This window comes from Chlorocebus sabaeus, chromosome 1 (genome assembly GCF_047675955.1).
Source record: "Chlorocebus sabaeus isolate Y175 chromosome 1, mChlSab1.0.hap1, whole genome shotgun sequence".
Classification (NCBI taxonomy): Eukaryota; Metazoa; Chordata; class Mammalia; order Primates; family Cercopithecidae; genus Chlorocebus; species Chlorocebus sabaeus.
In genome coordinates, this window is record NC_132904.1 from 102,528,384 (window position 1) to 102,556,137 (window position 27,754).

The 27,754-nt window shown below is 35.1% G+C and overlaps 1 protein-coding gene across 5 annotated transcripts; it reads right to left on the minus strand.

The window, feature by feature from the left end:
* On the minus strand, positions 1 to 27,728 carry KBTBD3 (kelch repeat and BTB domain containing 3). 5 transcript variants are annotated; one of them, XM_038005263.2, is made up of 5 exons: positions 27,587 to 27,728; positions 26,785 to 26,985; positions 13,668 to 13,744; positions 12,093 to 12,337; positions 1 to 7,642 (listed from the first exon to the last, which is right to left on the minus strand). In XM_038005263.2, exons 4-5 carry the CDS (start codon positions 12,323 to 12,325, stop codon positions 6,037 to 6,039), a joined length of 1,839 nt encoding a protein of 612 aa, XP_037861191.1. In that variant the 5' UTR covers positions 12,326 to 12,337; positions 13,668 to 13,744; positions 26,785 to 26,985; positions 27,587 to 27,728; the 3' UTR covers positions 1 to 6,036. The 5 variants fall into 5 exon arrangements, with proteins under 5 accessions (XP_037861191.1, XP_008018909.1, XP_008018908.1 ...); XM_008020718.3 differs by lacking the exon at positions 13,668 to 13,744 and adding an exon at positions 25,317 to 25,497; XM_008020717.3 differs by lacking the exon at positions 13,668 to 13,744 and having other exon boundaries at positions 27,587 to 27,727.
* Between the last annotated feature and the right edge of the window lie 26 nt (positions 27,729 to 27,754).

Sequence of the window (27,754 nt, forward strand, 5' to 3'; positions counted from 1 at the left end):
ATTTTTCTGAGATACATTTTAATAAATTATTTTATAGAATTGAAATGTTTTACTACATGTTAATATGGTTAACATGGACCTCAAAAATGCTAATTTTAGTTCTCATAGCATATGCAAAAGCCCACATTCCACTAACAGAGAAATGAAGTAAGTTGTGTGTGCAATGTAAATAGCTTTGGGCACTACTCCCCTGCCTGAGTGGGAAAAAGGTCGTTGACACTATTATGCTCTTGTAGGAGAAATGGGAAATTTGCAATCATTGTTTTATCCATTATTGCCTTTGAAAAGAAACAGAGAATTAAATATTATAATGAAAATTCACTGAAAACGAATACTCCCCAAGCATTAAAAAATTAAGTGGATAAATGACTTTGAATCTATAATTTCACTTTCAAGACCCAACAATACATACGTAACTATACAGTCAATTATAATATATACATGCTCTGCAAAGATTGGCAATGCACTTGTATAATGCAATTTCACTCTAAAAAAATGCTTTTGATTAACTTTTCCAGTTATTGTACTACAACAACTAAAGTTGCATAAACTACCTAAACCAATTTTCTCAGAGACTTTGAACATAAGCAAGATTAATATTACAAAAAAATTAACATGTACATTAATAAAGTATAATGTGGTAGCATTCTAAAATGTGAAATTCTAACATAAATCAAAATAATTTCCTTTTCATATGAAAATAAGTAAAAAAAAATACAGATATACCAAACTGATTCAGAAACAACTAAAATATATCTTGCTTCACATATTGGCTCAATATACTATCAGTTTATTGGATGCTTTATTATATGGCAGGCACTCGCCAACTGCTGGGCCCAGAAATGCTGAAGATGTGTCCTTATCCCTAAGAGTTTCTAGTTAAGTGAGGAAGACAGACATATAAAGAAATATTTATACTACAATATGATACTCATTAATGGAGGACTGTACTCTGAGTTATTTCAGCAATCTTGTTACCCTTGAGACCATCAGCACAATTTGTTGAGCTAGTTCGACTTTTATGGTTGGGAATGTCAAAGTTAGTGAAATGAACAAAACTATCTGACTCATAGACTTATTTAATTATAGTCTTGTTTTATGAAAATATCATGCTCTATCCAAATGGACTAGTTGCACAAATGAATCTCCAAATTTAGATTGTTATTGTCATAAGGCTGGTCAGTATTGATTTGTGAGCCTATTGTCCTCTCATTCACCACCAAGGGTGTGACTGCTTTGGTTTCTATTTTTTGTATAGTTTCTGGAGTTTTCTTTAGTGTTTTTAAAAGTCTTCAAACCATATCTAATGACAAATTGTTTGACTTAATACAATTTGGCTTCATAATTCCTCTCCCAGAAAATATGGTTGTGATTATGTTGATGGGCATGAGTAGGAGAAGGGAGACACAGCAGGACTCCAGTCCAAATGGAATATAGAAGATTTAAAGAGCTAAATGAGGAAATGACATGTCTGAATTATCAAGCACACTGAGAACAGACAGGGAGGCAAGGTCCATACAGAAACAGATTCTGCAACACTGGTCACGCTCAATCCACCATAAAATCAATAGAGCTAGGTAGGATAGATTTTCTGAGGTAATTGTACAAGAAGATACGTAACATCAGCTATTGTGGGAGATGTTAAAGTGCCAAGCATTTGAACAAGAATAAAAATGAGGTCTTGATTTTGGAGGAATGGAAGACATGGTACTGGTTCAAACACTTAAATGACTGGCATGTGAAGATAGCAACCTAGGACCAAGGCCTGGAAGTTATTACAGGGAGGCAGACTTGTTTTCAGTGTTAAGAAGAATTTTCTATTAGAACTGTTCAAACATGGAGATAGTGATTCTTAACCACTGAAAACACCAATTTAGAAATTGGAAAAAAAAAATTGCATGTCAGGGTGTTTTACAATTTAAAGGAAATTTCTATAGCAGGCTTGGAAGCTGCATTGGCTTCCAAGGTTATTTTCAAATTTGAATGAGTTTATGATTTAGAAGAGTTATCTTTTGGTAAATGTATAATAGTATTTCCCTGTGATTGAATTCCCCATTTTGACATTAAATTTGATCAAGCATCAGTCATTGAATATATTTTATAAACACATCTAGATGTTTAAGACATATTCTTTCACATTATATAATATTTAAGTAAAATTACTACCTTTGCCAGTATAAATACTATGCAGAAAAATAATAATTTAAGAGAAAATTGTAGGTACTGATCTTTCAGTTTCTACTCATTATAAAATGAACATACCTCTATGGCAAACCAAGGAAAAATCCCAACTAGCAGCTCACTGTAAATGTCAGCACCATTTACAAATTTTCCTAATTAAAAAAATTATCTTGAATAAATATATAGTTCCAAAAATGGTGTAGTTTTAAGACTCAGTTTCTATTGAAAAATCGTGAGTATCAAGAACCACTGAATCAAGTTATTCACAATGCCTAAAATGCTAAATAAGTTGGAGGAGAAAACATATATCAGAAATGATGGAGATTGAGATTGTAATATAATGTAGAAATCTTTGGTCATGCTCTTTCATATAGGAAATTATGGAGCTAATGATCTTCCATATGCCACAGTTTTGGGTAACTGGTTTCATTCTAAAGTATGACTTTATAAAGTTGTTTCTTACACTGGACAGAAATATGCTCCCTATAATTTTCAGCCTTTGTGTTTAGGTTGCCATTCAGAGCTGCCCCCTCAGAGAACATTTTTGAGATTTATACTTTCAATTCTAAATAAGAGTTTCCACAACACTAGATCCAATTAAACTGAGCATAATGATCTTAAAGTTACATTATATATTCAACTAATCATGACATTATAATATTTATTACATTCAAATCTCAAAATGTAAACAGATGTCTCCCTCTGCGCTTAATTCTGATTTTCAAATGGTATACCTTGAGCTAATAAGCACACTGAACATATATTCAATTGCTCTTCTTGGTATCTGAGAAATATGGAATCATATTGCAGTATGTGGTCGCTCTTGAATACTAATCTAGCTTTCAAGGGTAGCATGTAATGAATATTGCTGTGATAATGACCTCCTTCTCTCCCCAGACCAGAGCTGATTATGGGAAAATAGTTAGCTTTGATTATGTAAATATTCCTCATACTACTTAGTTTCAAAGGGTGTAGATGAACAAAAGGTTCTCCACATTTTAGGATTGTCCATTAACTTTGAATGGATCTCATGTGTTAAATATACTCTTTTTTGTATTTAATAATGCCCTATACCTACTTTCAATTTTAGAAGACATTACAATATTAAAATATTTTTGGCATGCATAATGCAAATGTAGTGGAGCAAGACAAATGGTAATGGATTTAGAAATGTTAAACAGAATTTTTCCACAGGAATGATAGCAATCCGGATAATGAGCATAATTATTTTGTCTCTTACACTGTAGCACTGGCTGAAGGTATAATGAAAGGAAAACAGACTTTAAAAAAGACTAAGAGCCCATAAAAGGATGTTATTTTCTCTTACCTAACCTCACAGACAGAAAAAACAGCTCCTTCTGGAGGTACTGAGAATAGACTGGATGGATCACTGAGATTTGCAGGTCAGAAATCCAGAAAGGAAGGTGAAGTCAGAATAATATATATGGTTCTTAGACAGTGAAGCCACAGTCATTAACAAGACCAGAGGATATAACCAGAGTGTAGTCATTGCTCCTGTGTGGTCGAGTTCCTTGAGGACTTTGAAGACACAAAACCATTCTCCAATAAGGCAGACAGATCAAATGAAAGTGCTATCTTTATAAGGAGAGGCAAAATACGAAAGGAGAGGAGTTAGTGGAGTGGAGTCTAGCACAGATTGCTATGGTGACCGGAAAAAAAACAGTCGCGAAGAGTTGGAGGTTTTTTGATTAGACAGAGTATTTTCCTTGCAGTGATAATTGGTGGAGAGAACAAAGGTACAGATGTAAAGGGATGGCAATCAGTGAAAATGATTAAAAAGTAACCCACAGTAATTATTTAAAAAAAAAAAAAAAAAAACTAGGGCAGAAAACCTTCTGCATTAGAAAATGTATTAAATCAAATGCAGAGGGAGCCACCTAGGCTTTGATAACAAGAATGTTTCTGGAAACATTAGCATAAAGCAAAGGCCAATCAGAACAGTAGTGGAAATCAAGAAGATGATAGAACAATGAAGCAACATCAAAAAGGGATTTGATTTTGGGTTTCTCCTTTCTGAAATAGATGAACAATTCCTAAAGTCAGTGATGAAAACAATATTTATTTTAAACATACTCTATTAATATATATGCTTAAATTAACAGTTCAGTAAATCCACATATAGGTTATTCACTGTGTTATGGTCTTTCTCAAATAATTTGTTTTCAAAGCCACACACACACAAACAAAAGCCTCCACTGAATTTTCCATTTTTTTAAACACACAAACTACAGAGCCAACTACTCATGTGCTTAGATAAGAAGGCCACCAATTTTACAGAATACTCCTTACAAATATGTCATCTAATCAGGAACATTCCTTGATTTTTAAACATCATGAAAATGTACTCTAATATTCAATTCCACTTTGAAAAATACATTTGGAACTTATGGTTGCATAAATTTATATGATAAAATAAGAGAATCTTCATTTAAGTATATTTCTACTCAGGAACATACTTTTAAAGAATGTGCATATTTGAGAAAGATTAACATTTACAACTGAGTGTAGAAAACTACATTTGGTTCCAGAGAAATACAATCTACACATTACCTGAGATGTAAAGCAGGGGTCTTAAAACCCAAAATGCCTTTTATCTTTTAAACTGATTAAAGAAACATATATTCTTGGAAGGCAGAATCACCTACCTGAGAACAATGACAACAGTACTCTTACATTGTTTGAGTTAAAGATCAAATATCTTAACAGATGCAGGTTGTGAATACTATTATCAATACCAATAGCCAAGTCATTTTTTTTTAATTTAGAAAGTAATTCACTGAGAATAATTTACTGAAGTAGTAAACCAACAAGGTGCTTTATAGTTGGTATACATCATCACAGAAAATTGATATGGTACTAATTTAAATCCTGAAATGTTTTATGTAGCTCAAATTTAGACAAAGCTTAAGAAATGCAATAATAATGATCCACGTAATTAGAGGTCAATTTTCTATGTCCTCAATTAGGCTGGAATCTAGCAGTGATACATAAAAAGTATTTTAGTACTAACATCCCAGAATCCAAAAATTTCCCATTGAGGGTTACATGCTAACATAAACTCAGGCCAGGTGTCACTTAGAACTACTAATTAAATCCAGAATGTTAATTTACTAAGATTGAACCAGAAAACGAGAGAGAGAGAGAGAGAGAGAGAGAGAGAAAGAGAGAGAGAGAGTGTGAGCTAGAAATTGAAACCAACTGACACTGACAATAGAATCAGCAATTTTTAAAGCATTTAAGTAACTGCTAATGGCATTATAACATGGTACATTATGCTCTTAATGAAAAAATGAGTCATTAAAAAAATTAAACTATGTTTAGTGTACTGTTTATAAAGCTGGGAAAATTATTTCTGAACTAAAAAAGGGTAAAAAGGGTACCTAAAAGAAGTTAACCAATCATCACAAATGATAGGAATTCAACAACTCATACCCGCAGTAACAAGATTCTCACCTCTAATTTGTTTTTTACTTCATATAAGATGCAGTGTAATTCATTTTTACTCTCTCAAGTGATTTCTCCCATCTAAATAGTACAAATCTTTTATGGGGAGACGGAGTACTTTAAAAATTAAAGTGTCAGAGTCTATGATTTGTAGTTTCATGTGAAAATACTAAGTATTCTGGACTCTCCAAGGTTAAATTATATTCAATATAATTTTTGGTAAAATATATTTTGTATTTTAAGTTTTGGGAAACTGTTTGTTTATATATGGTGTACATACATAATAACTAAAAGCAGGAACGTTTTATTCCATTAAGATGTATAGACCTTTTTACCTATCATTTTGGTTAACAAGTTTACGTTACTAGAACTGGACTCGTTTTAGAATATTCAAGCACATAGATTAGAAAACCATGGGTCTCTGTATTTATTAAACTGAATCACCTGGCAGTAAAATTCTGTTAAGGCTCTAGGCATTGGTGAAACTTCTTCCCACTCAGACCTGTTGCTGTGGTAGACCTGCACTTCATCTGTGATTTCATCTGGTGCATAATCACCACCTAATATATAAATTTTATCTTCAATTCCAATTGCACCTGCATTAAAGCCTGCACACTCAAAAGATCCTTCGCCTTTCCAAACACAAGTGTCTGGACAAAAACTATAAACCTTATAGGTGGAAAGGTCACATATATACAGCGTACAGTTTACTGGTACAGCTTTAATTAATGTTGCATGAAAAAATTGTCCAAACTCTGCTACTAGTTCAGACCACTGATCAGTTGTAGCATTATATTTAAAAAAGCAATCAAGTGATGGGTTAAAAGCATCGGTAATCTCTACCTCTGATCCAAGAACATAAATTACATTTTGGCATGCACTTGCTTCTGGATAGTATATGCCTCTGGGTAATGGGCTAACAGATATCCATTCTTTGGAAAGCGGATTGTAAGATTCAACATCTAAAAGACTTTTAATGTCCCGGGATCCTCTAGTTTTTCCACCTATGACAAATAATCTATCGAGAGCCATAACTGATGTATGCATGGTTCTTGGTGTTTTCATAGTTGATACCAAGAAGAAATCATTTTTGACTGGACAGTAGCACCAGGTTTGATCAGTGGCATCATGATATGACTCAGCAATATGCAGTCGAACCGTTCTACAACATTTCCCTTTGCAACCGCCTGTCAAGAATATTTTCTCTCCGTAACTCGAAAGACTAGATCCTGGCAAATCAATCAGGTGTGATTGCGGCAGTATTTTCCATGAATCAGTTTTAATATTATAGCAAAATGTATATTGATTTTCTCCATTTTCCTCAGTTTTGTGAATGAATATATATTTCTCAGTTGTGGATGGTCGAGCATCAGGGAAGAGTCCACCAGAACCTTGCACACACTTAATTGCATCCATGATTATGTCAAAACAGTCTGTGCTTTTGAGTAAACTCTCTTCGTTGAACAGACAGTCCTGAAGTGTCTCCTCAGATAACTGATGCAATCTTACTTTTTCAATCAAATGAGGCAGATACTTTTGCCTTGATTCTAAGTTATGTTTAGTCCAACTAAGGACAACTTTCAGTACCATTTCTTCTTCAGGAACATTTAATTCATCTGATTCCAGACATTTTTGTAGTACTCCAAAATTCATCTCTAAGAAATCACTGGATTTAAATAATAAAGAAAAGTGATGTTGTACAAAGTGTAGTGCATGATCAAACAAACTGGTGGAGCCATAGCTATCTGATATAGATAATAACTGTAAACAATTGACAAGATTAATACTTTTTATTAAAAAGTCACTGCAAGCTTTGGATAGGAAGGAAACTTGAAGAAATGATGACAACTGGAAGAACATTTCTACATTATCATCTGTTATTTTTGTTTTTCCAGTATAGGCATAATCGAGAAATGCTTTTACTGCTTTGGAGGACAAATTAGTAATGGTAACACTTCCATCATCTCTTTCTTTCATGTTTACTTCAAACATAGCCCTGCAAAAATAAAGAACAGAAAAACAACAGGAATATTTTATTCCATAATTATTTTCAATATTACCTTAAGGAGGTTTCCTTACTCTTGACTTAAAATATATTTATAAAATCATGTTTTAATTGCATCCTAATATCTAGAATTATATACCATATTTATCTGCCAATAAACATATTACAAAATGCCTATATTACAAAATATGTACATTACAGCTGAGCTATAGCAACTAATAAAAAAAGACTATAAAAAGATTCAAATTTTGTATACTGATTTGATTCTTACTTATTATTAACACTATTGGGGCAAAATCTTGCTGATGGCCAAATTTCTTTATTTATGGATTAATTAGTAACAACTGTGCTGGTGATAAGTAAAATTACTTAAAATATAATTATTTAGAGCTTAGAATTTAAAAGTCTCTTTCAAATTCATCTTTGATTTCACATTAATGAAATAGAAAAGAGTACAGTGAGATACCTGATGTCTCCAATGACTCTATTGTGCGGGCGAAATTCACCAAATAAGATACATGTCTAAAAAGATATTTCATAAAGTTCTTTAGGAGAAGGGGAATGTGATCTCCTAAAACTAAACAGCAACAGTGAACCACATCAAGCAAAAAGGTGAAAAAAAAAAAAAAAGAATGTAATAGGCACTGAGAGATGGAGATAGGTCCCCAAATTTGAATAATTAGACTAGCTTGAAAGTTTTTCATAATAAGTTTTGTTTTATTGCTACATGGTAAAGTTGACAGAATCTAAGGAACTGGGAATTTCTTTGGCTCAGTTTAGGTAAAAACATAAATTATTTGGAAATGTATTGTTACGGAGCAAAACGTACTTTACTATTGGTTCTGGTTTAATAATGATTTTTATTTGTGCCAGTATTGTCCAGGATGTCTTTCTGAGCAATGTTCATAGTTGCCCAAAGTATTCTAGGGGAAAACCAATTTACTTATCAGAGTCTATTCCAGAAGGTAATGAAATCTATTTAAAAAGTACAACATCCAACTGAAAAATACGAGGGAACTTGCAAAATGTTACATATTATGCAGGGTTTTTAAATAATGAATATCAATAGAAATATTAACCTGTGATAATAATTATATAGATTATTAAGACATCTACAGCAGTTTAGGATAATATTAAGAGTCCATATAGTCCAGCTGGCTATGTGGTCCATTGGGCCCCCCTGCCAGTGTATGTAGCCTCTGCCACTTATTAGCTGAGTGGCCTTGGGGAGGTGACTTAACTTTATTGTGTTTCGAATTCTTCATCTGAAAATGGAGGTACTGGTCATATCTATGTCATTGGGTGCTGAGAGGAATAAATGGGTTAATTGATGCAAAGTATTAGCTTTTATTGCTATCATTATTTTAAGAAATGTTTTCTATCAGAGTTGATGTAGTTATAATTTACTATCAGCTTCCATATTTTCTTTGAAAAGACACATGTAAAATTATATTTCTATACTTCATCCTATTCATCTTAAAGTATCCAGTTAACATCTATCTCCAATTTACCATCTTATCATAAAGTATGTATAAAATGTGTGTGATTCCTTTTCAATTTCTTGTCTCCAATGAGACCTTCCGTCTCAATAATAATTTTCATTTTCCAAAAACACTGTAAGAGGGATATTTTCATGCATTGTGCACTTTTCCGACATTTTTATTTTACACTTTCAGTACTCCATTAAGTGAGTTTGATCATATTATGAATTAGCGGCATTATAGGAGAGTGTAAACTGTCAAATGTCTATTACATATGTACATATTTTAATGTGAACTATGTACTCATTTAATAAAGTACTATAGGTAATAAAGGATCTGATACTTTTGTTATTTATACCAGGTAGAAAACTTTAAAAATACATTGTTCTAATAGTAATTTTAAAAACTAAAAGCAGACCTATAAAAAACTAGCAGTAAGCTGAACAAAGAACTATGTGCAAAAATTATGTATAAATTGAATAAAAAACAACATCAAGAAGAGTGCAGGTCTAGACATTGAAATGCCTACACAGAGTATTTTATTAGCATGAAAACATTACAGGGAAATCAAGCTGTGTGTTCACACCAGATTATTTATATTTTTGCTAGGTTTAGAAATAATAATCATAGCAGCTAATATTAACTGAATGTAGTAGGTACGGTGCTAATTATTACTTATACATTATTTCATTTAAGCAATACGATAATTCCATGAGTTAAGTCCTATTTTTATAATCTTACTATTTTACAAATGAGGAAACTGAGGCCTGAAGCAGTTAAGTAACTTGACTAATAAAACATGTCTAGTAAATGGCAGAGCTTGGATTTAGATTTAGGGCATATGTATTAACAGGCCAACTACTTAACCATTGTACTACACAGCTTCCTGTGATGAAGAGGGGACCTGAAGGATAACGGGAAAGAAGAGAGTTACATGGAACAAAAGAGAGGAGGGAAGACACTGGTGGAAATAAGAGTGACAGGGTATAAGACAGTAAGGGCCCCAGTGAAGTTCAAAGAACAACTTTGATTACCTGAGAGAAGAAATAAAAATAATAGATGAAGGCATATAGTCAAATTAGGCAAACAGCTAGTTCAAGACTGTTGTAGGCTCCATGGCCCCAGTAAACTGTGCTGCAGTACTAAGCCATTGCTCCCAATTTCAAAGCAAGAGCCCCTACAGGAACAGGTGTTCAGCAGGAAGTATATATCAGTAAATATCAGTAAATTTATGTTTAAAAAAGTATATATCAGTAAATGTTCGTTGAATGAAATCTAGCTTGTAAGATTTACTCTAAAGGCAATAAGGGTGAGATCTAATAAGATGGTGGTAAAAAAATAAGGGTTAAAATGAGGATTCAAAATAATATAAATTAACTTGCATATAAAATATGCATCTTGGTATTTCTATATCTTAAACTTTATTTTTTTAATGGAGTTTATTGGAGATTTAAACCCTGCTCAATTCAAATTAAAATTGCTTTCACGAATGAACATCATGCAAAATATTGCTATTAGGATTTAAGTTTATTGTAATATAACCAGGAAGGCTGAAGATCAGGGTTTCACCAAAAGGGGCTTGTCTATTGACCAAGAAGCCTCACAGGATAGTACTACCTTGATACAATTAACACAGTAATTGCAAGGTCACGTGTCTGGCCCTTAACCTTGCAGAATCGGAAACCTGCTGTCATTATAGTGATTACTGCAGTGTTAGGAATAGGACATTCTCTTTACGGTGATCTACATGGGAAACCAAATTATATTCAGAAGGTTGCTTAAAATTGGAACAAGCTGAGTGCTTTTAAGAAATGCCTTATAGCTAAGAAGTACTTTTCCCTAATAAAAAGATATCTTTGCTAAGGAGAGGATAAATTTTTAAATCGGTTACAGCCTCCTCTCCCCATAATACAAGAATACAACATAGGACTGAAATTTGCTTTTCTCTCAGAGTTATTTTCTTCAAATTTTGCTTCCGTTTTTGTTCAACCTGTTGTCTTCTTTTTCTAAAATAATACAATACAGGGATCCCCCAAACAAAGCTGACACCATAACAAATTTTTTTTTTGTCCCAGAGTATTTCAAGGGATTAATGTTCCAGAGAACTTTGGTAAATGCTGACCTGGGAAGACCTGTACTTTTAAAAAAAGGTAGTCTTAAATTCTCTCCTACTAAAAAATCATGGCTGGGCGCGGTGGCTCACGCCTGTAATCCTGACACTTCGGGAAGCTGAGGCGGGTAGATCACGAGGTCAGGAGATCAAGACCATCGTGGTAAACACAGTGAAACTCCGTCTCTACTAAAAATACAAAAAATTAGCCGGGCGTGGTGGCGGGTGCCTGTAGTCCCAGCTACTCGGGAGGCTAAGGCAGGAGAATGGCGTGAACCTGGGAAGCAAAGCTTGCAGTGAGTTCAGATCCAGCCACTGCACTCCAGCCTGGGCGACAGAGCGAGACTCCGTCTAAAAAAAAAAAAAAAAATCATTAGATAATCTTGGTTCTAATTAGGTTTTTTGTTTTTTATTTTGTTTCTTTGAGATGGAGTCTCGCTCTGTCACCCAGGCTGGAGGACAGTGGTGCGATCTCAGCTCACCCCAACCGCAGCCTCCTGGGTTCAAGCAATTCTTGTGCCTCAGGCTCCTGTGTAGCTGGGATTACAGGCACACGCCATTGCGCCCGGCTAATTTTTGCATTTTTAATAGAGACAGAGTTTCACCATGTTGGCCAGGCTGGTCTTGAAGTCCTGACTTCAGGTGATCTGCCTGCCTTGGCCTCTCAGAGTGCTGGGATTACAGGCGTGAGCCACCGTGCCCAGCCTAATTAGATTTTGTTTTTGTTTTTGTTTTTTTTAAGAATTAAAATTACTGTTACATGTTCCTGTGGGGGAAAACTTGAGTCCAGTATAAAATAGAACCTAATTATCCAAATCATAAAATGTGAGGCATAGACAAGGTAAAGTACCTGAAAAAGTCACTGCATGCTGCTAACACACAACGATGACATGGGATTATTTCATCTTTCATAATTATTTTGAAATCATAAAAGACATTTTGTTCTCTAAAATTCTGTAGTACACTTAAGATTTTTTGTCCATGATCTTCTGACACAAGAAAGTTGTTTTTCTTCTCAGATGGAATTCCATTACAGGTGCTTCGTTGATTGAAAGCATATGAATTATCCATAGCCAATTCCATATGTCCTTAGAACTAGAATAAAAAAAAAATCACTGATGTAGTAGAGACCTAATGTAAGTTTCAGACTCCAAAATTTGCCCTCTTGATGTGAAATACACAAAAATAGCCACTAAGAAACATAATAAGACAGTAAAACTTGTTTTAAACATTTGTTTTCCTGACATTTAATATTAAATTCCTTTTGAATTTTCATAAATGTTGAGCTCATTGGAATAAAAGTATATTTTTCATAAGGGCTAACATTCAAGCCTATGTAACTGTGTTAAATAGCCAAAGGTACAAGTTGTATAAATAGCTTATATAGGATTTCACTACATAATTAATATTATTATTATACATAAGAAGTGTTATTTCTAACATAATTATTGAGTATATGCCCAACACAATCCCCCTCTTTTCCAATCCATTCTCTTCTGGTAGCAAAGTAGCTGTTAAAATGCTGATCTTGGAGCATAAACTATATGCCTCCTGAGGTTAGACTTTTACAAGATAATTGGTTGAAAAAGATCAGTGTTAGATTGCATTAATTATTTATGGCTTTAGTAAAGAAGAAAAAGGCAAGCACATTTCTAAGTTGGGCTATTTAAAAGTAGAAAGGAAAACCGCATATATCTTAATTAAGAAAGATTTTTTAAACGTGAGGTCAGAAATCCAAGACAGGTAAAGATCAGATAATTGTGAGTATCTTGGAACTGCAAATTCAGCTCTAAACATAAAAGTTGCATTATCCAAAGCAAGGAAGTGAGAAACAGAAAGGAAAAGAGGATTGGGAACTTGGGGAGCCGGACAAAGAGAAAACCTTGATTCTACATTTCTGTTCTAGTTATCACCCTAAAATGTAGTGGCTTAAGACAACAATTTATAATCTCTCATGCTCCTGTGAGTTGAGGTGATGCTGCTTGCTTGGGAGTTTTCATATAACTACAGGCAAATGGCAGCTGTGACTGAAGCCATCTGAAGGTCTGACTAGGTTACATGTCCAGTATGGTTTCCTCATTCACATTTCTTATGATTCAGCTGGGATGGCTAGAAGAGATGGGGATCTTTCTTCTTTTTTTGTTTTTTTCTGAGAATACTTCAATATTTATTGATTCATTTAAAAATAAGAAAAAAATTTATATAACTATATTCAATATATCTAATATACATATTCATATATATCCATTTTATATACATGCCTATGTATACAACCATATATAACTACAAAAATATATAAATGGATAACTAAAATAACTATTTTCCAAAACAAAAAAAAAAGTTTCTTGAGAAGGGTTACATTCTTTTATATTTTTGCAAATCTCTTCAACATCTGGCTTAATGGAAGACAACTAGATTCTCATACCTGCTTCTTTATTCAATCTTTTGTGAAATCATATACCATGTGGGCACACATCTACAACCATCTTATCTTCGACAAACCTGACAAAAACAAGCAATGGGGAAAGGATTCCCTATTTAATAAATGGTGTTGGGAAAACTGGCTAGCCATATGCAGAAAACTGAAACTGGACCCCTTCCTTACACTTTATACAAAAATTAACTCAAGATGGATTAGAGACTTAAATATAAAACCCAAAACCATAAAAACCGTAGAAGAAAACCTAGGCAATACCATTCAGGACATAGGCATGGGCAAAGATTTCATGACTAAAACACCAAAAGCAATTGCAACAAAAGCCAAAATTGACAAATGGGATCTAATTAAACTAAAGAGCTTCTGCATAGCAAAAGAAACTAGCATCAGAGTGAACAGGGAACCTAAAGAATAGGAGAAAATTTTTGTAATCTACCCGTCTGAAAAAGGTCTAATATCCAGAATCTACAAGGAACTTAAACAGATTTGCAAGATAAAAACAAAAAACCCCATCAAAAAGTAGGCAAAGGATATGAACAGACAACTCTCAAAAGAAGACAGTTATGTGGCCAACAAACATATGGAAAAAAGCTCATCCTCACTGATCATTAGGGTTTTCTCTTTCTTAACGCACCCTCTCCAAGTGGCTAGCTGGCACTTCTTCACAGCATGACAGTCTCAGAGTGACTGGGCTTTTCGCATGAAGCTTGGTTCTCCCAGAGCAGGTGTTCCAAGAGGCCTAGGTGGAAGCTAGATACTGGAGTAGTAGTCTAAATTGTCCTACAGCATCAATTAAAGCTCCATTCCAGGACCAAGACAATCTACTGTTGCGCTATGCAATACAGTAACCATGAGCCATGTGTAGCTATTTAAATTACTTGTAAGTAAATACAACTAAAAATTTAGGTCCATCATTGCTCTAGCCACATTTAAGTGGTCAGTCATATGTGGTGTGATGAGTGACAACTTTTTTGGGACACAGAGTGCCCACATTTTTGGTTAAACATTACTTCTGGGTATGGTCTGTGAGGGTGTTCCAGACGAGATTAAACACTTGAATTGGTAGACTGACTAAAGCAGATTGTCCTCCCCACTGTAGCTGTGCCTCATCCTGTCTGTTGAAGGTCTGAATAGAACAAAAGGCTGAATAAGAAATAACTCTTTCTTTCTGCCTGACTTCAAGCTGGAACTCAAACAGGAATTATACCACTAGCTCTCCTAAGTCTCCCGCTTGCTGACTGCAAATCTTGGGTCTTCTCAGCTTCCATAATCACCTGAGCTAATTCCTTACAGTTTTTCTGTCTCTCTCCATATATATATACACACACATATATATATAAAACGAACACATATACATATAAATAGTAAAAATACCTATACATATGTATAGTACAAATACATATACATATATATGTGTGTGTGTATCTATATCCCTTTGGTTCTGTTTTTCTGAATAAGTCAGATTAATACATCTGCCTAGTGACTACTGTATTAAACAAAGCAAATATAAAACATTCTCATCATCACAGAAAGTTCCACTGGATAGCCATTATACTCTGTGGAAAAATAGTGTGCCTGTGTGAATGTATGTGTGATTGTGGAGGTATGTATGTGCCTGTGTGTGCAGGAGAAACTAATAGGTTGTAATTGGCAGTACTGCTGGAAATCTAAGTGACTTGTAGAAATCATTTTGTGTGCAGCATTCTGAGTAACTGTGAATAGGGAGACATATTAAAAATGAGAGTGGGTATCATGGAGGAAGAGAGATAATGAAAGGCTTGGAGGTTAATTCTGAGGAAAAGGAACTAGAGAAAACAAAATCAATATGATGGGTGAAGATGAGGGCAGAGAGAGAGAGCAAGAGAGACAGACAGTGCAAGATTGATTTATTATAAGCTCACATGATAATAGAGGCTAAGAAGCCCCAAGATCTATAACTAGTTAGCTGGATACCCAGGAGAGCTGACAGTACAGTTTCAGTACAAGTCCAAAGCCCTGAGAATCACAATAGCCAATGGTATAAGTTTCAGTTCAAAAGTTGGCAAGCTTAAGACACAAGAGGAGTCAATTTTTCATTTTGAGTCCAATGGCAGGAAAAGACTGATGTATGTCCCAACTCAAATAAGCAGGATAAATTTCCTATTACTCAGTCTTTTATTCTATTCAATTCTTCATTTGATTGGATAAGGCCCACCACACAGGAAAATCTGATTTACTTGGTCTCCTGATTCACATGTTAATCTCATCCAGAAATATCCTTACAGACACGTTCAGAATATCTGACCAAATGTCTGGTCACCAGATGGCCCAGTCAAGCTTATAAATGAAATCAACTATCACGACAGTTCAAGTCTTGACTTAACAATGTTGATAACATATGACCTAGGATGGAAAAAGAGTATTTCAAATTAGAGTGAGGTATAAAGACAATTACACATGGCTAATGTCAAAGGACTAATTCTTTACCTCACAAGGCATCTTCATAAGTCACTTGTAAGACTGTTTTTAAAACTATGCATGTTTTATCTCCTTTTCTAATATTTATAAAATACACAGATGTGACATATTAGCTTGTATAAAAATCATATATCTTCCCAAGAGTATGATATAATGTTGTTAAATAAGATGGCTATTAGCCTGAGATTACCTCCATAACAAGGACTCTTATGTAAGAGAACTGAAACTTAACTTGGAAACATTTATTGTAACTGACTTAAAAACCAAAAACCAAAAACAAGCCTTAGCCAATCACAAACAGTCAACCAATCTACTGGTTACAAATAGAGAATTTCCATCAGACAATATCCAAATATGGCAAATGCCTAGCTGTAGTCAATCAGGTAATTTCTCTACTTTGTTTCCATGTTCAACCTATAAAAGCTTGCTGGTCACACTGCTGGAGTAGAGCTCTCTGAACCTCTTTCAGTTTTGAATGCTACCTGATTCATGAATTGCTCTTTGCTCAAACTCTGTTAAATTATATTTGTCTAAAGCTTTTCTTTTAACAAAGTGAAATGAAAGAAAAAGGAGGGCATTAGAATCAGGCTTGATTTCTAATGCTGGTTCAGCATTTAGTTGTGATACATTTGAGGCAAATAACTTCTAATTTTTTATTATTGTTTTCATCATCTGTAAAATGCAGATAAACTGTATCTATCTAGTTGTGTTGTTGAGAATATTTTGAAAAAACACATAATTGGCTGGGTGCAGTGGCTCACACCTGTAATCCCAGCACTTTGGGAGGCCAAGGTGGGTGGATCACGTGGTCAAGAGATTGAGACCATCCTGGCCAACACGGTGAAACCCCATCTCTGATAAAAATGCAAAAGTTAGCTGGGCATGGTGGCGCACGCCTGTAGTCCTAGCTACCCGAGACGCTAAGGCAGGAGAATCGCTTGAACCCGGAAGATAAAGGTAAAGGTTGCAGTGGGCCGAGATCGCACCACTGCACTCCAGCCTGGTGACAGAAAGAGACTCCATCTCAAAAACAAAAACGAAAACAAAACAACAGCAGCAGCAACAAAAGTAATTTAGCATATAATGTGTGTAAAATAAGTGGAAGTTAAGGCTTATTTTCTAAGAAATTTAACAGAAAAGAAAAGAAAATCATTTAATTGACAATAAGTTTACACTTATAAAATGGTGGAGGAAGGGACAAGAGAAGCAGCTGGGTGTGGTGGCGGGCACCTGGGGTGGTGGGCTCCCAGCTACTTGGGAGGCTGAGGCAGGAGACTCACTTGAACCCAGGAGGCAGAGGTTGCAGTGAGCTGAGATCGCATCACTTTACTACAGCCTGGGCGCCAAGAGCAAAACTCCGTCTAAAAACAAAAAAGCTATTCAAAGAGATAACATTTATAAATTATTATAGCTAAATCAAAATTAAATTCTAAAAAACTTCAAGAAAGCTACAGGAAACACACAAAAAAAACCAGAAATAAAAACAGAATAAACAGAAAACAGAAAATAAATTACAGACTTCAATACTGACATAATAATAATCGCACAAAATGTAAGTGGTCTACATACACCAATTAAAAGACAGATTACCAGAGCAGATTAAAAAGTGACCCAACTTTATGCTTCCTACAAGCAAACTGACTTCAAATATAATAAGTAGGTTAAAAGTAAAAGGATAGGAAAAGATATACTATGCAAGCATTAATTAAAATAAAGCAGGCATGGCAATACAATTACAAGATAAAGCAGACTTGAGCAAGGGAAAAGAATGTTATGTAATGTCCATCCACCACCAAGAAGACTAGCAATCAAAAATCTATATGCACCAAAAGATACAGCTGTAAAATATGTGAAGTAAAAACTGATAAAACTGAAAAAAAATAAGACAAATCCACTATTATAGCTGGAGACTTCAACACTCTTCTCTCTAAAAATAATAGAACTAGACAAGAAGTCAGTAAGCATATAGAGCTCAACAACACCATCAATCAACAGAATCTAATCAACATTCATAGAAAACTCCACCTAACAACAGCAGAATACATATTCTTTCCCAGTGCTCATGGAACATATATCTAGATTGACCATATCCTGTCCCATAAAACAAACTTCAAATTATTTAAAAGAATTGGAATCACACAGATTATATTCTTTCACCACAATGAAATCAAACCAGAAATCAGTAACAAAAAGATAACATAAACATCTCCACGCACTTTGAAACATAATAACACACTTCTAAATAATCCATGCATCAAAGAGAAAGTTTCAAGTGTAATTTAAAAGATACATTGAACTGAATAAAAACTAAAATACAATATATCAAAATGTGTATGATGTGGCTAAAATAGTGCTGAGAGGAAAATTTTTAGCATTAAGTGCTTACTTTACTACAACTCACCCAATATGAAACATATAATTTGAACAGCCCTGTAACCATTAAGGAAATTAAATTTACCAAAAGTTTAAAGAAGAATTACTACCAGTTCTACACAACTTCTTCAAGAAAACAGAAGCAGAGGGAAGATTCCCAACTAATTTTATGAAGTGAGTATTATTGTGGTACTCCAGACAAAGGCAGTACCCAAAACAAACAAACAAAAACCAAAACCCCATACTATGGACCAATATACTTCACAAATATAGATGCAAAAATCATTTTTAAATATTAGCAAAAAAATTCAGCAATATATAAAAGGAATTATACACTATGGCTAAGTAAGTTTATTCAAGGATGTAAGGCTGAAAAGTATTTGAATACCAATTAGTGTAATTTATCCTATTAGGCAGCTAAAGAAGAAAAACCACAAGACCATATCAATTGATGCATAAAAACCGTTTGAAAAAATACAACACCCAGTTATGGGAAAAACTCTTAGCAAAAGAGAAAGAGAGGGGAAAATTTCCCCCTTCTTAACTTAGTAGAGAAAATCTACAAAAAACCTATAGATAATACTATGCTAAATTATGGAATGCCTTCCCCCTAATATGAGGAAAACAGCAAGGATGTCCACCCTTACCACTGCTATTCATCAAAGTTCACACTTATTTAGAAATGTATTATTCAGTTTCCAAGGAAATGTAAGCTCTAGCAAGCACACTAAAACAAGAAAATTCAATAAAAGGCATATACATTGGAAAGGAAGAAACAAAACTGCCTCTATTTGCAAATTCCGAGATAGCCTATATAGAAAATCCAAAGGAATCTATGAGGAAAAAACCTCATAGAACTAATCAGCAAGTTCAGCAATGCCACAGGATACAAGAGCATCACAAAAAAATCAATCATATTTCTATATACCAGCAATAAACACAAAGAAATAAAAATTAAAACAAAAACAAAAATTAAAAGTATAACAGTTCAAAAAAATAAGTGAAAGAAATACTTACGTATAAATCTAACAAAACATGCACAGGACTTGTATGCTGAAAAATATAAAATGCTGAAAAACTCAAAGAAGACTAAAATGGAAAGACATGCCATGTCTGCAAATTGGAAAAGTCAACTTAATAAAGATGTCCCCTTAATTTCCCCTAAACTGATATAAAGGTTTAACACATTTTTTAATCAAAATCCTGGCACAATTTTTTGTATATACAGATGAGATTACTGTAAAATTTACATGGAATGATAAAGAAAATAGAATATCTAACACAACCAAAAAGAATAATAATGAGGGAAGTATCAGTCTACCTGATTTCAAGACTTACTATAGTTATGGTAATCAATACTGTGTAATATTAGTGAAAGGAGAGACACATAGATCAGTGGAACGCAATACACAATTGAGAAATAGCCCCACACAGTATAGCCAAGTGACTTTTGACAAAGGTGCGAGTGCAATTCAATGGAAGAAAAAGAATCTTTTTTAACAAAAAATGCTGAAGAAAATGGATATCCACAGACAACTTTACTTTACGTAAAAATTAACTCAAAACAGTTGATAGATTTAAACGCAAAATATAAACTTTTTAGAGGCAAATACAGAAGAAAATCTTTGTAACCAGGGTCTCATTTAATGAGCTCTTAGACATCAAAAGCACAACACATAAATGAAAAAAATTACTAGATTGGACTTTATATCAAAATTATATTTTTCCTCTGTGAAAGTCCCTTTATTTAAGAGGATGAAAAGACAAGCTATGAGCCAGGAAAAAAAAAATTGCAAACTGAATCTGATAAAGAAATAATATATAAAGAAATCTGAAAACTTACCAGTAAAAACACCAAATAATTCAATTTTAAAAATGCGCAAAAGGTACAAAGAGATATTTCACCAAAGAGAATATACAGATGGCAAATAAGCACATGAAAAGATGTTCAACATCATTAGTCATTATGAAAATGGAAATTAAGACTGCAATGAAATATCCCTACCCATCTATCAAAATAGCTAAAATAAAATATAATGACAACACCAAATATTTGAGGGCTTGCAGAGACACTGAATCACCCATACACTGCTGGCAGAAATAGTCTGGCAGTTTCTTAAAAAAACTAAACATACACATACCATATTACCCAACAATCATGCTGCTGACCATTAGAAAGAAAAGCTTATGTGTACACAATAGCCTCTACATGTTTCAAAATGCTTTATTTGTATAGCCAAAAGCTGAGGGCAACCAAAATGTTGCACAATAGGTGAAAGAGTAAACAAATCATGGTACATCCATACCATGGAATACTACTCACCATTAAAAAGGGACAAAGTTTGATACACACAATTTAGATAGGTTACAGCAATCTGCACATGTGAGAAAATTACAAGAAACTACACACAAACATTGTACCAATGTCAAATTCCTGGTTTTGATCTTTTACTATTATTATATATGTACCCATTTGGGGAAACTGGGTGAAGGGTACATGGAAATTTTATCTTTACAACTTGTTGTGTAATTATTTTAAGATATTAAAAGATAACAAAAGATCAATCAATTCAGAAACTATTTTGATGTTCCAGCTTTCTTCTTGCTCAAAACATAGAAAATGCAAATAAAACATAATTTTTTAATTGGTATAAAATCATTCCTCTGTATTTTAAAATAAGTAGGAAATAAAATAGGAAAAAGGTGACTAAATGAGATACTTCCAAAAGAATAAAAACTATATTTCTGCATAGTGGCGTAGGTCCTGAGAATATAAATTTTTAAGACTCTAACCACAAACACTTTTTAATTAACTTTATTGTCATGAAAATCATGTATGTAATTTAGATCCTATGTTGGATTAAGTCTATTGAGCCTCATGGTTCATGAATAAGTGGACCACATGATGTAAACACAAAGTTAATTTTATTCCTATAAATAGTAACAAAAACAAGTTTTACTAGAAAATTTCAAGTATCCTAAAATAATATATAAGAATCACACAAACCTATTCACCTTCGCAACACTGTTTTAAAAAGTCTGCCGGCCGGGCGTGGTGGCTTACGCCTGTAATCCCAGCACTTTGGGAGGCCGAGGCGGGTGGATCACAAGGTCAGGAGATCGAGACCATCCTGGCTAACATGGTGAAACCCCGTCTCTACTAAAAATACAAAAAATTAGCCGGGCGTGGTGGCGGGCGCCTGTAGTCCCAGCTACCTGGGAGGCTGAGGCAGGAGAATGGCATGAACCTGGGAGGTGGAGCTTGCAGTGAGCCAAGATCGCGCCACTGCCCTCCAGCCTGGGCGACAGAGCGAGACTCCATCTCAAAAAGAAGAAAAAAAAAAAAGTCTGCCATGTACATTCTACACAGAATGATAAATCCAAGGAGCTGAATATTTCCATTTCTCAAATTTCATTTGAGTAAATCCTACTTGTATAAGTGTATTTTGCAAATAACAAAGAATATGGCATTTGGAACTAGAGAAATAGTCCTAAATGGTTCATCACTTACTAGTGATTCCTACTTAGGCTTTCTGAGGCTTTGGCTTCCTCATCTGCAAAGTGGACACATCTATGACACTGGACTGTTGTGAGACTTAAATGATACAATGAATATTAAGTTAATACTTTCAAATTATATGTAAATAATAATTAAAATCAATAACATTATTAATTGTTAAACAATTCTCAATTCTTGGCAAAAGATTTATAAGGCAATTATTTTTCTTCAAATATTCTTCAAAATCAATTACGTTATTTCGTTGCTTTTAAGACACAAAGTTTTTCACACTTATCTGAAACTGACAGGCATCTTATAATCACTCTGGTTGGGTAGTAGTCATGACATATTTGTCATTACATGCGTATTACATTTGAAGAATGGATATCAGTATGTTGGAAGAAAACCTTGGAGATAATAATGGACATTGGTTTAAAAAATGATATATCACTAATGCTCTAAACAGAGAATGATACTGTAAAAATAAAACATGGACACAGAGACTCTGAGTTGAAAATCAATGAAAAGACACTTTGAATGTTAAGAAGTTTTAGGAGTGCCTCAGCCAATTAATTTCGCTTATATTGTTCTTTGTATGTAGGTGCAAGGGTATTATATGATTTTTTTAAAAAAGAGGGCTCTTTGCATAAGTAGAAAAAATTCTTAGTGATAAAGAGTTGTGTCATAGTTGGCATTTTTCTTAGTAGTATATAAAATAATAGTGTACTTTATAAGATTGCACCCCAGCTTCAATGAAACACCTTCCTGCCCAAAACGCTGACTCAATTTTTAAAATGATTCTGTTATCCTTTTTAAAAAAGGCTTCCATTAAAATTTGATTTAAATAATTGAATAAAGGTACAAGAGTCAAGCCTAAGAATGAAGCCTTTGATAAAAAGTAATGACAAAAATCATGTGCCACTTAATAAAAGTAGAACATTAAACTAAAGCTGTGCTCTGCCTGATCTGAGCTTTGACTGGGTCCTGCAGTGATCTTAGTTTGGTCACTGATGTTTCAATATACAGCATGATTTCTGGCCTATTCTAGTAAATATTTATTGTAGATGCTAACTATATGACAAGCACCGAATTAGGCACTAGAGTTAAAGAGAGAATAAAAGACAGACATGGTCCCTGCTTTTTTGCTGTCAAGTATCTGGTGAAAACGACATAATAAATAAGGTACGCAAATAAATAATTATGAATTTTTATAAGTATCGTGAAGCTACAAGTAGGAAGTGGAAATGAACAATTGGGGCATTCAATTTCAGACAATAACAAAAGGGGTAACAGGGAACATTTATATAGTGCTTATTATGTGCCATGCTTTGTACTATGTTTTTTGTTTGTTTTTTTTTTTTGAGACAAGGCCTTGCTGTGTTACCTAGGATGGAGGGCAGTGGCAGGATCACAGCTCACTGAAGCTTCAGCCTCCTGGGCTCAAGCAGTCCTCCCACTTCATCCTCCTGAGTAGCTGGGATTACAGGTGTGCATTAGCACACCCAGTTTTTTTTTTATTTGTTTGTTTGTTTGTTTTTTGGTTTTTGGTTTTTGTTAGAGATGGGATCTCACTATGTTACCCAGGTTGGTTTCAAACTCCTGGCCTTAAGTGATCCTCATGCTTCAGCCTCCCAAAATGCTGTTGACTACAGGCATGAGCCACCATGCCTGGCCCCATGCTATATGTTTTACACACACTCTTTTAATCTTCGAAAAAAACTGGATAAAGTAGATACTTATCTTCACTTTACAAACAGAGAAAATGGGCTTTGATAATTTAAGTAATTTGGCTAAGATCATATAGCAAGTAACCAGGGAGTTGGTATGTGAAGTCAGTTTGGCTCGAGAGCCCTTGCTTTCAGCCACTACAATACTAGGGAAAGCCTTTCTGAAGTGTCATTTGAGAATTGAATGATAAGAAGGTAAGGGTTTAGTGGCGGAAATCACATATAAAGCCCTACAGAGGGAAAGGAGTCCTTCAGTTTTAGGAAATTAAAGGTGGCCAGTGTGGCTGGAGTAGCTAATGAAAGCAAGAGGGTCAGGAGATAGGGCTGCAGAAGGCAGTTGCTACCTCAGTCAGGATCCTATGGGTTCCAGGAGCTGGGATTTTATTCTAAGTGAAATAGGAATGACTGATCACTTTAAATTGGACAGTGACATGACATCATTTTTTAAAAAAATATTTTTCTAGCTAATATGTCGAGAACGAATTGAAAGGACGAGAAGTAGGGTCCAAGTCATTCATTTATTCAACAAATATTGGATAGCTTATGGAGTAACAAATATTGTGGCAGGCACTATTCTAGATACTAGAAATACAGCTAAAAACAACACAGACAAGGTCCTCTATGCTGGAGTCTACTTTAGAATGGTGAACACCTGCCCCGCCTGCACACACACACACACACATACCCCTTCCTTCTCATACATTAAGTTTCTCCCACCCTACTGGACATTTTCCATTAGCATGCAAATTCTAGTATCTTCCATCTTTAAACAAACATCAAACAAAAATCTATCCTTTGACCTTTTATTCCCTCTAGCTACCATTCCATTTTTCTACTTCCTAAATCCAGAAAAACTTTAAAAGGACACTCTGTAGTAGCGTCACCTCCAGTTATCATCTCAACTCACTACAATAAAATTCCTTTTACTCCATTAAAACTGCCCATGTCAATGTCACCACACTACTATCTTGAAGCTAAATTCTCACTTCTCTCTCCTCATCTTCTTTCACCTCTTAGGAATATTCACACCATTAACTAGTCCTTGAAACACTCGTCTTTTAGTTTCTATGCCACAACATTCTTCAGGTTTCCTACTTTGCTGGCTTCTCCTTCTCAGTCTAATTAGAGGGCAATATAACATGAGAATTAAGGGCATGTATTTCTAGATTTAGCTCTGAAAGCAGGTTGTGCTTATGGCATGGAAGACATTGGAAGAGAGTGCTCCCCTTTCTCAGGCAGGCTAGAAAACTGATTAGTATTTCAGATGAAAAATGATGGTGGGTTATACTTCATTGTTAACAGTGGGAATAAAGAGAAACAAATGGATTTAGCTGTATTTTAGAAGTAAAACCAAAAACACTTGGAGATGGATTGGATATAGGGAATCAAAGAAAAGCAGCATCATGGTTTCTTCCTTGAGAAACTGGTAGAATTATGGAGGTATTCAAATAAGTCTTGAGGGAAAAAAAAGGGTTTGAGGTAGAATAAAGTTTGTGACCCAATAAAAAGTTAGTGAATACATCTAAAAAACACCTAGACTTAGAGATGACTCATACAATGCCTTTCCATTGAAATTAATACCTGGAAGAGGTTATGTCACGCATAGGATCCTGTGTGACCAAAGTCACACAGACAGTTGGTGGTAGAGCTGGAAATAGAACACGAATCTCTCAGAATCCTGCTAAGAAGTCACAGATTGGCACCAAGCAAGATGATCATTCTAGACTGAGTGAGCCCCTATTACTTTAATCCTCTTCTTCCCCTGACCAATGCAATAAAAAATATTTTAATAAAATTGTTGGGTTCATTTAATACAGTTAAGCAAGTTATAAACTGCATATTTACATTTCCTTAATAAAAGTGAGGGAAGTGAAGGCAGATAGAATATAAAAAGCAGTGTTACTCTTGACAGTAATAAATCTATTGTGGCATCATTAATAATATTTACTCATGTACACTATTTGTAAAAGGTATACATGATATTCCCTCTCAAGTACTGTACATTCTATTTTGCAAGATAACAGACATGCAAATAATTCAGGACAATAGGAGAGATGTCATAAGGCAGTACTAGAATAACTGCCAAATGAATTATATAAACAATACTGTTCTGGAAAAAGGTACTCTGAAGTAGGCCCTAAGAGAAGGTTTAAGCTAAGTTCTGGAGAATTTTTAAAAGCACACAGGGAAGGGGATTCAACAAACCTATAAAATATGTTCACGAGGGTAATAGGTCTGGGGCTGAGGTTTGGAAGTGGGAAGAGTGAGCTATTTTACACTGGGTGAACGAAGACATTCTGTTTGGTATGACATTTGGGCCTGAATGATACAGAGGAAACAAGGAATGTGATAGGGGAGAAGGGGAGAATATTCTACATTCTAGACCAAGTACAAATAATCCCTAAATTACTGTCTGTGTATTAGGCTCCATAGATCTAATACACAGAGCTCTTGTTCGATGGTAAAATAATGGGATATGAATTCCCAAATTTAAACAAATTCTCTTTCTGAGCTCATCATCTCCATCAGTAATAACTAGTACACAGAACATGCGCAATAACGTACACAGAAGTGTTTGGAAACAGAAACTTAATGTACCAAAGTTACAAAAATCAGTTTAAAACGACAGGAAGGAAGTTATATGATTCTTAGTTAAAAATGGAGAAGTGAGTTATGATCATTGCTGATATGGGTATTAGTATTACTTACATATATCTTTATACTGTCTCTTATTGTACTTTTTATGCATATGATTTATTTGCCTTACCAGATTGTAAGCTCCCTGCAGCTGGTAACCAGATTTTCAATATGGCAGCTGACACAGGCTTTTGGTTAGCTAAGATGATATATTAAGCCAATAATTCATTTTAGTGTCCTTTGGGGATCTGAATTTGTGTGTGTGTGTGCTCAGAATCCCATCTACTTTCGAGGGATTCGGGGGGCTTATGATATCACGAAAAGTTAATGAAGACAAGTATGGATAAAAACATAATAGAACCCATCTTAAATAGGACAGAAATCATAATCAGGTAATTGTGTTAATTAGTACCGCTGGCTATTGGCTGATATTTCCGGGCAGTCAGAGGAAGAAGGAAATCGGCTGAATCCCGCAGTACGGCACTTTAATCGACCTCCAGGTAGTCATTTACAGTCATCTGCAGAGACCAACTTTTCCCTGGACCAAAACCTGCAGGGCACTTGGATCGCGTGGGCTTTCATACGAGAGTCAACAACAGCCTACACGGAACAACTAAGGAAACAGACATACATCAATATGACCCTTCGCAAAGTTTGAGAAAATAACTGAGTAAAGTTATTTACTTGTTTCTGCGGCTAGAGCAAGGACCTCTTGTCATGATGGAAACACTGATGCCTCAACAATGGAATCCTGTTTTCTAGCTAGGGCTCTAGCCCAGGCTTGGCAATAGCAAAACAGCACCTGGGTCGCTTCATCGCCCCAAATAAACAGCCAGCATTAGCCCAGCTGCTCGCTGGCAGCCTCTGATTCAGGCGGGTCGGTGTCCCGCACTGGGGGCAGTGCCTCTGCTCGGCCTTCGGAGGGAGGGTTTCAGGTTGGCTGCTGCTAAGGGTCGGGAACATACTGTGTGAGGGTGGGTCTTAGGCCGATGGGGATGGGGGTAGGGAAAGAAGCAACTCAGGGTTGCCGCGTTGCACAACTCCAGGGGGCACCACTGCAGACCCCCTCCTAGAGGTGGAAATCTCTCGTGCCCCGTACACGAAGCAGCTGAAGCCAAGGACATTCTCTTCTCTGTGGGCCACAGGGGCCAACCCAGACCCCGAGAATAAAGGCTACCATCCCACTCCTCCCTCAGACCCCGGAGCTCACCCACCTGCAACTGCAGTCTCCGAAGTCTCCACCCCAGTCTCCCTGCCTCCAGAGGACTGGTTGCGATTGGCCTGCACCGCTGTCCCGTCAACTCTTCCGCAAGTGTGAGTGGCGTAACTGCCGTGCTCTTGGCCTTGGTCCCGCCCTTCGCTCGCCTCCGAAGCTACGCCTA

Coding starts and splice junctions, on each gene's coding strand:
- KBTBD3 (XM_008020720.3), bottom strand. CDS start 12,325: ATGGAATTGGCTATGGATAATTCATATGCTTTCAATCAACGAAGCACC. Junction 7,643..12,092: donor GCATGCAGTGACTTTTTCAG/GTACTTTACCTT, acceptor TTATTTTTGCAG/GGCTATGTTTGAAGTAAACA.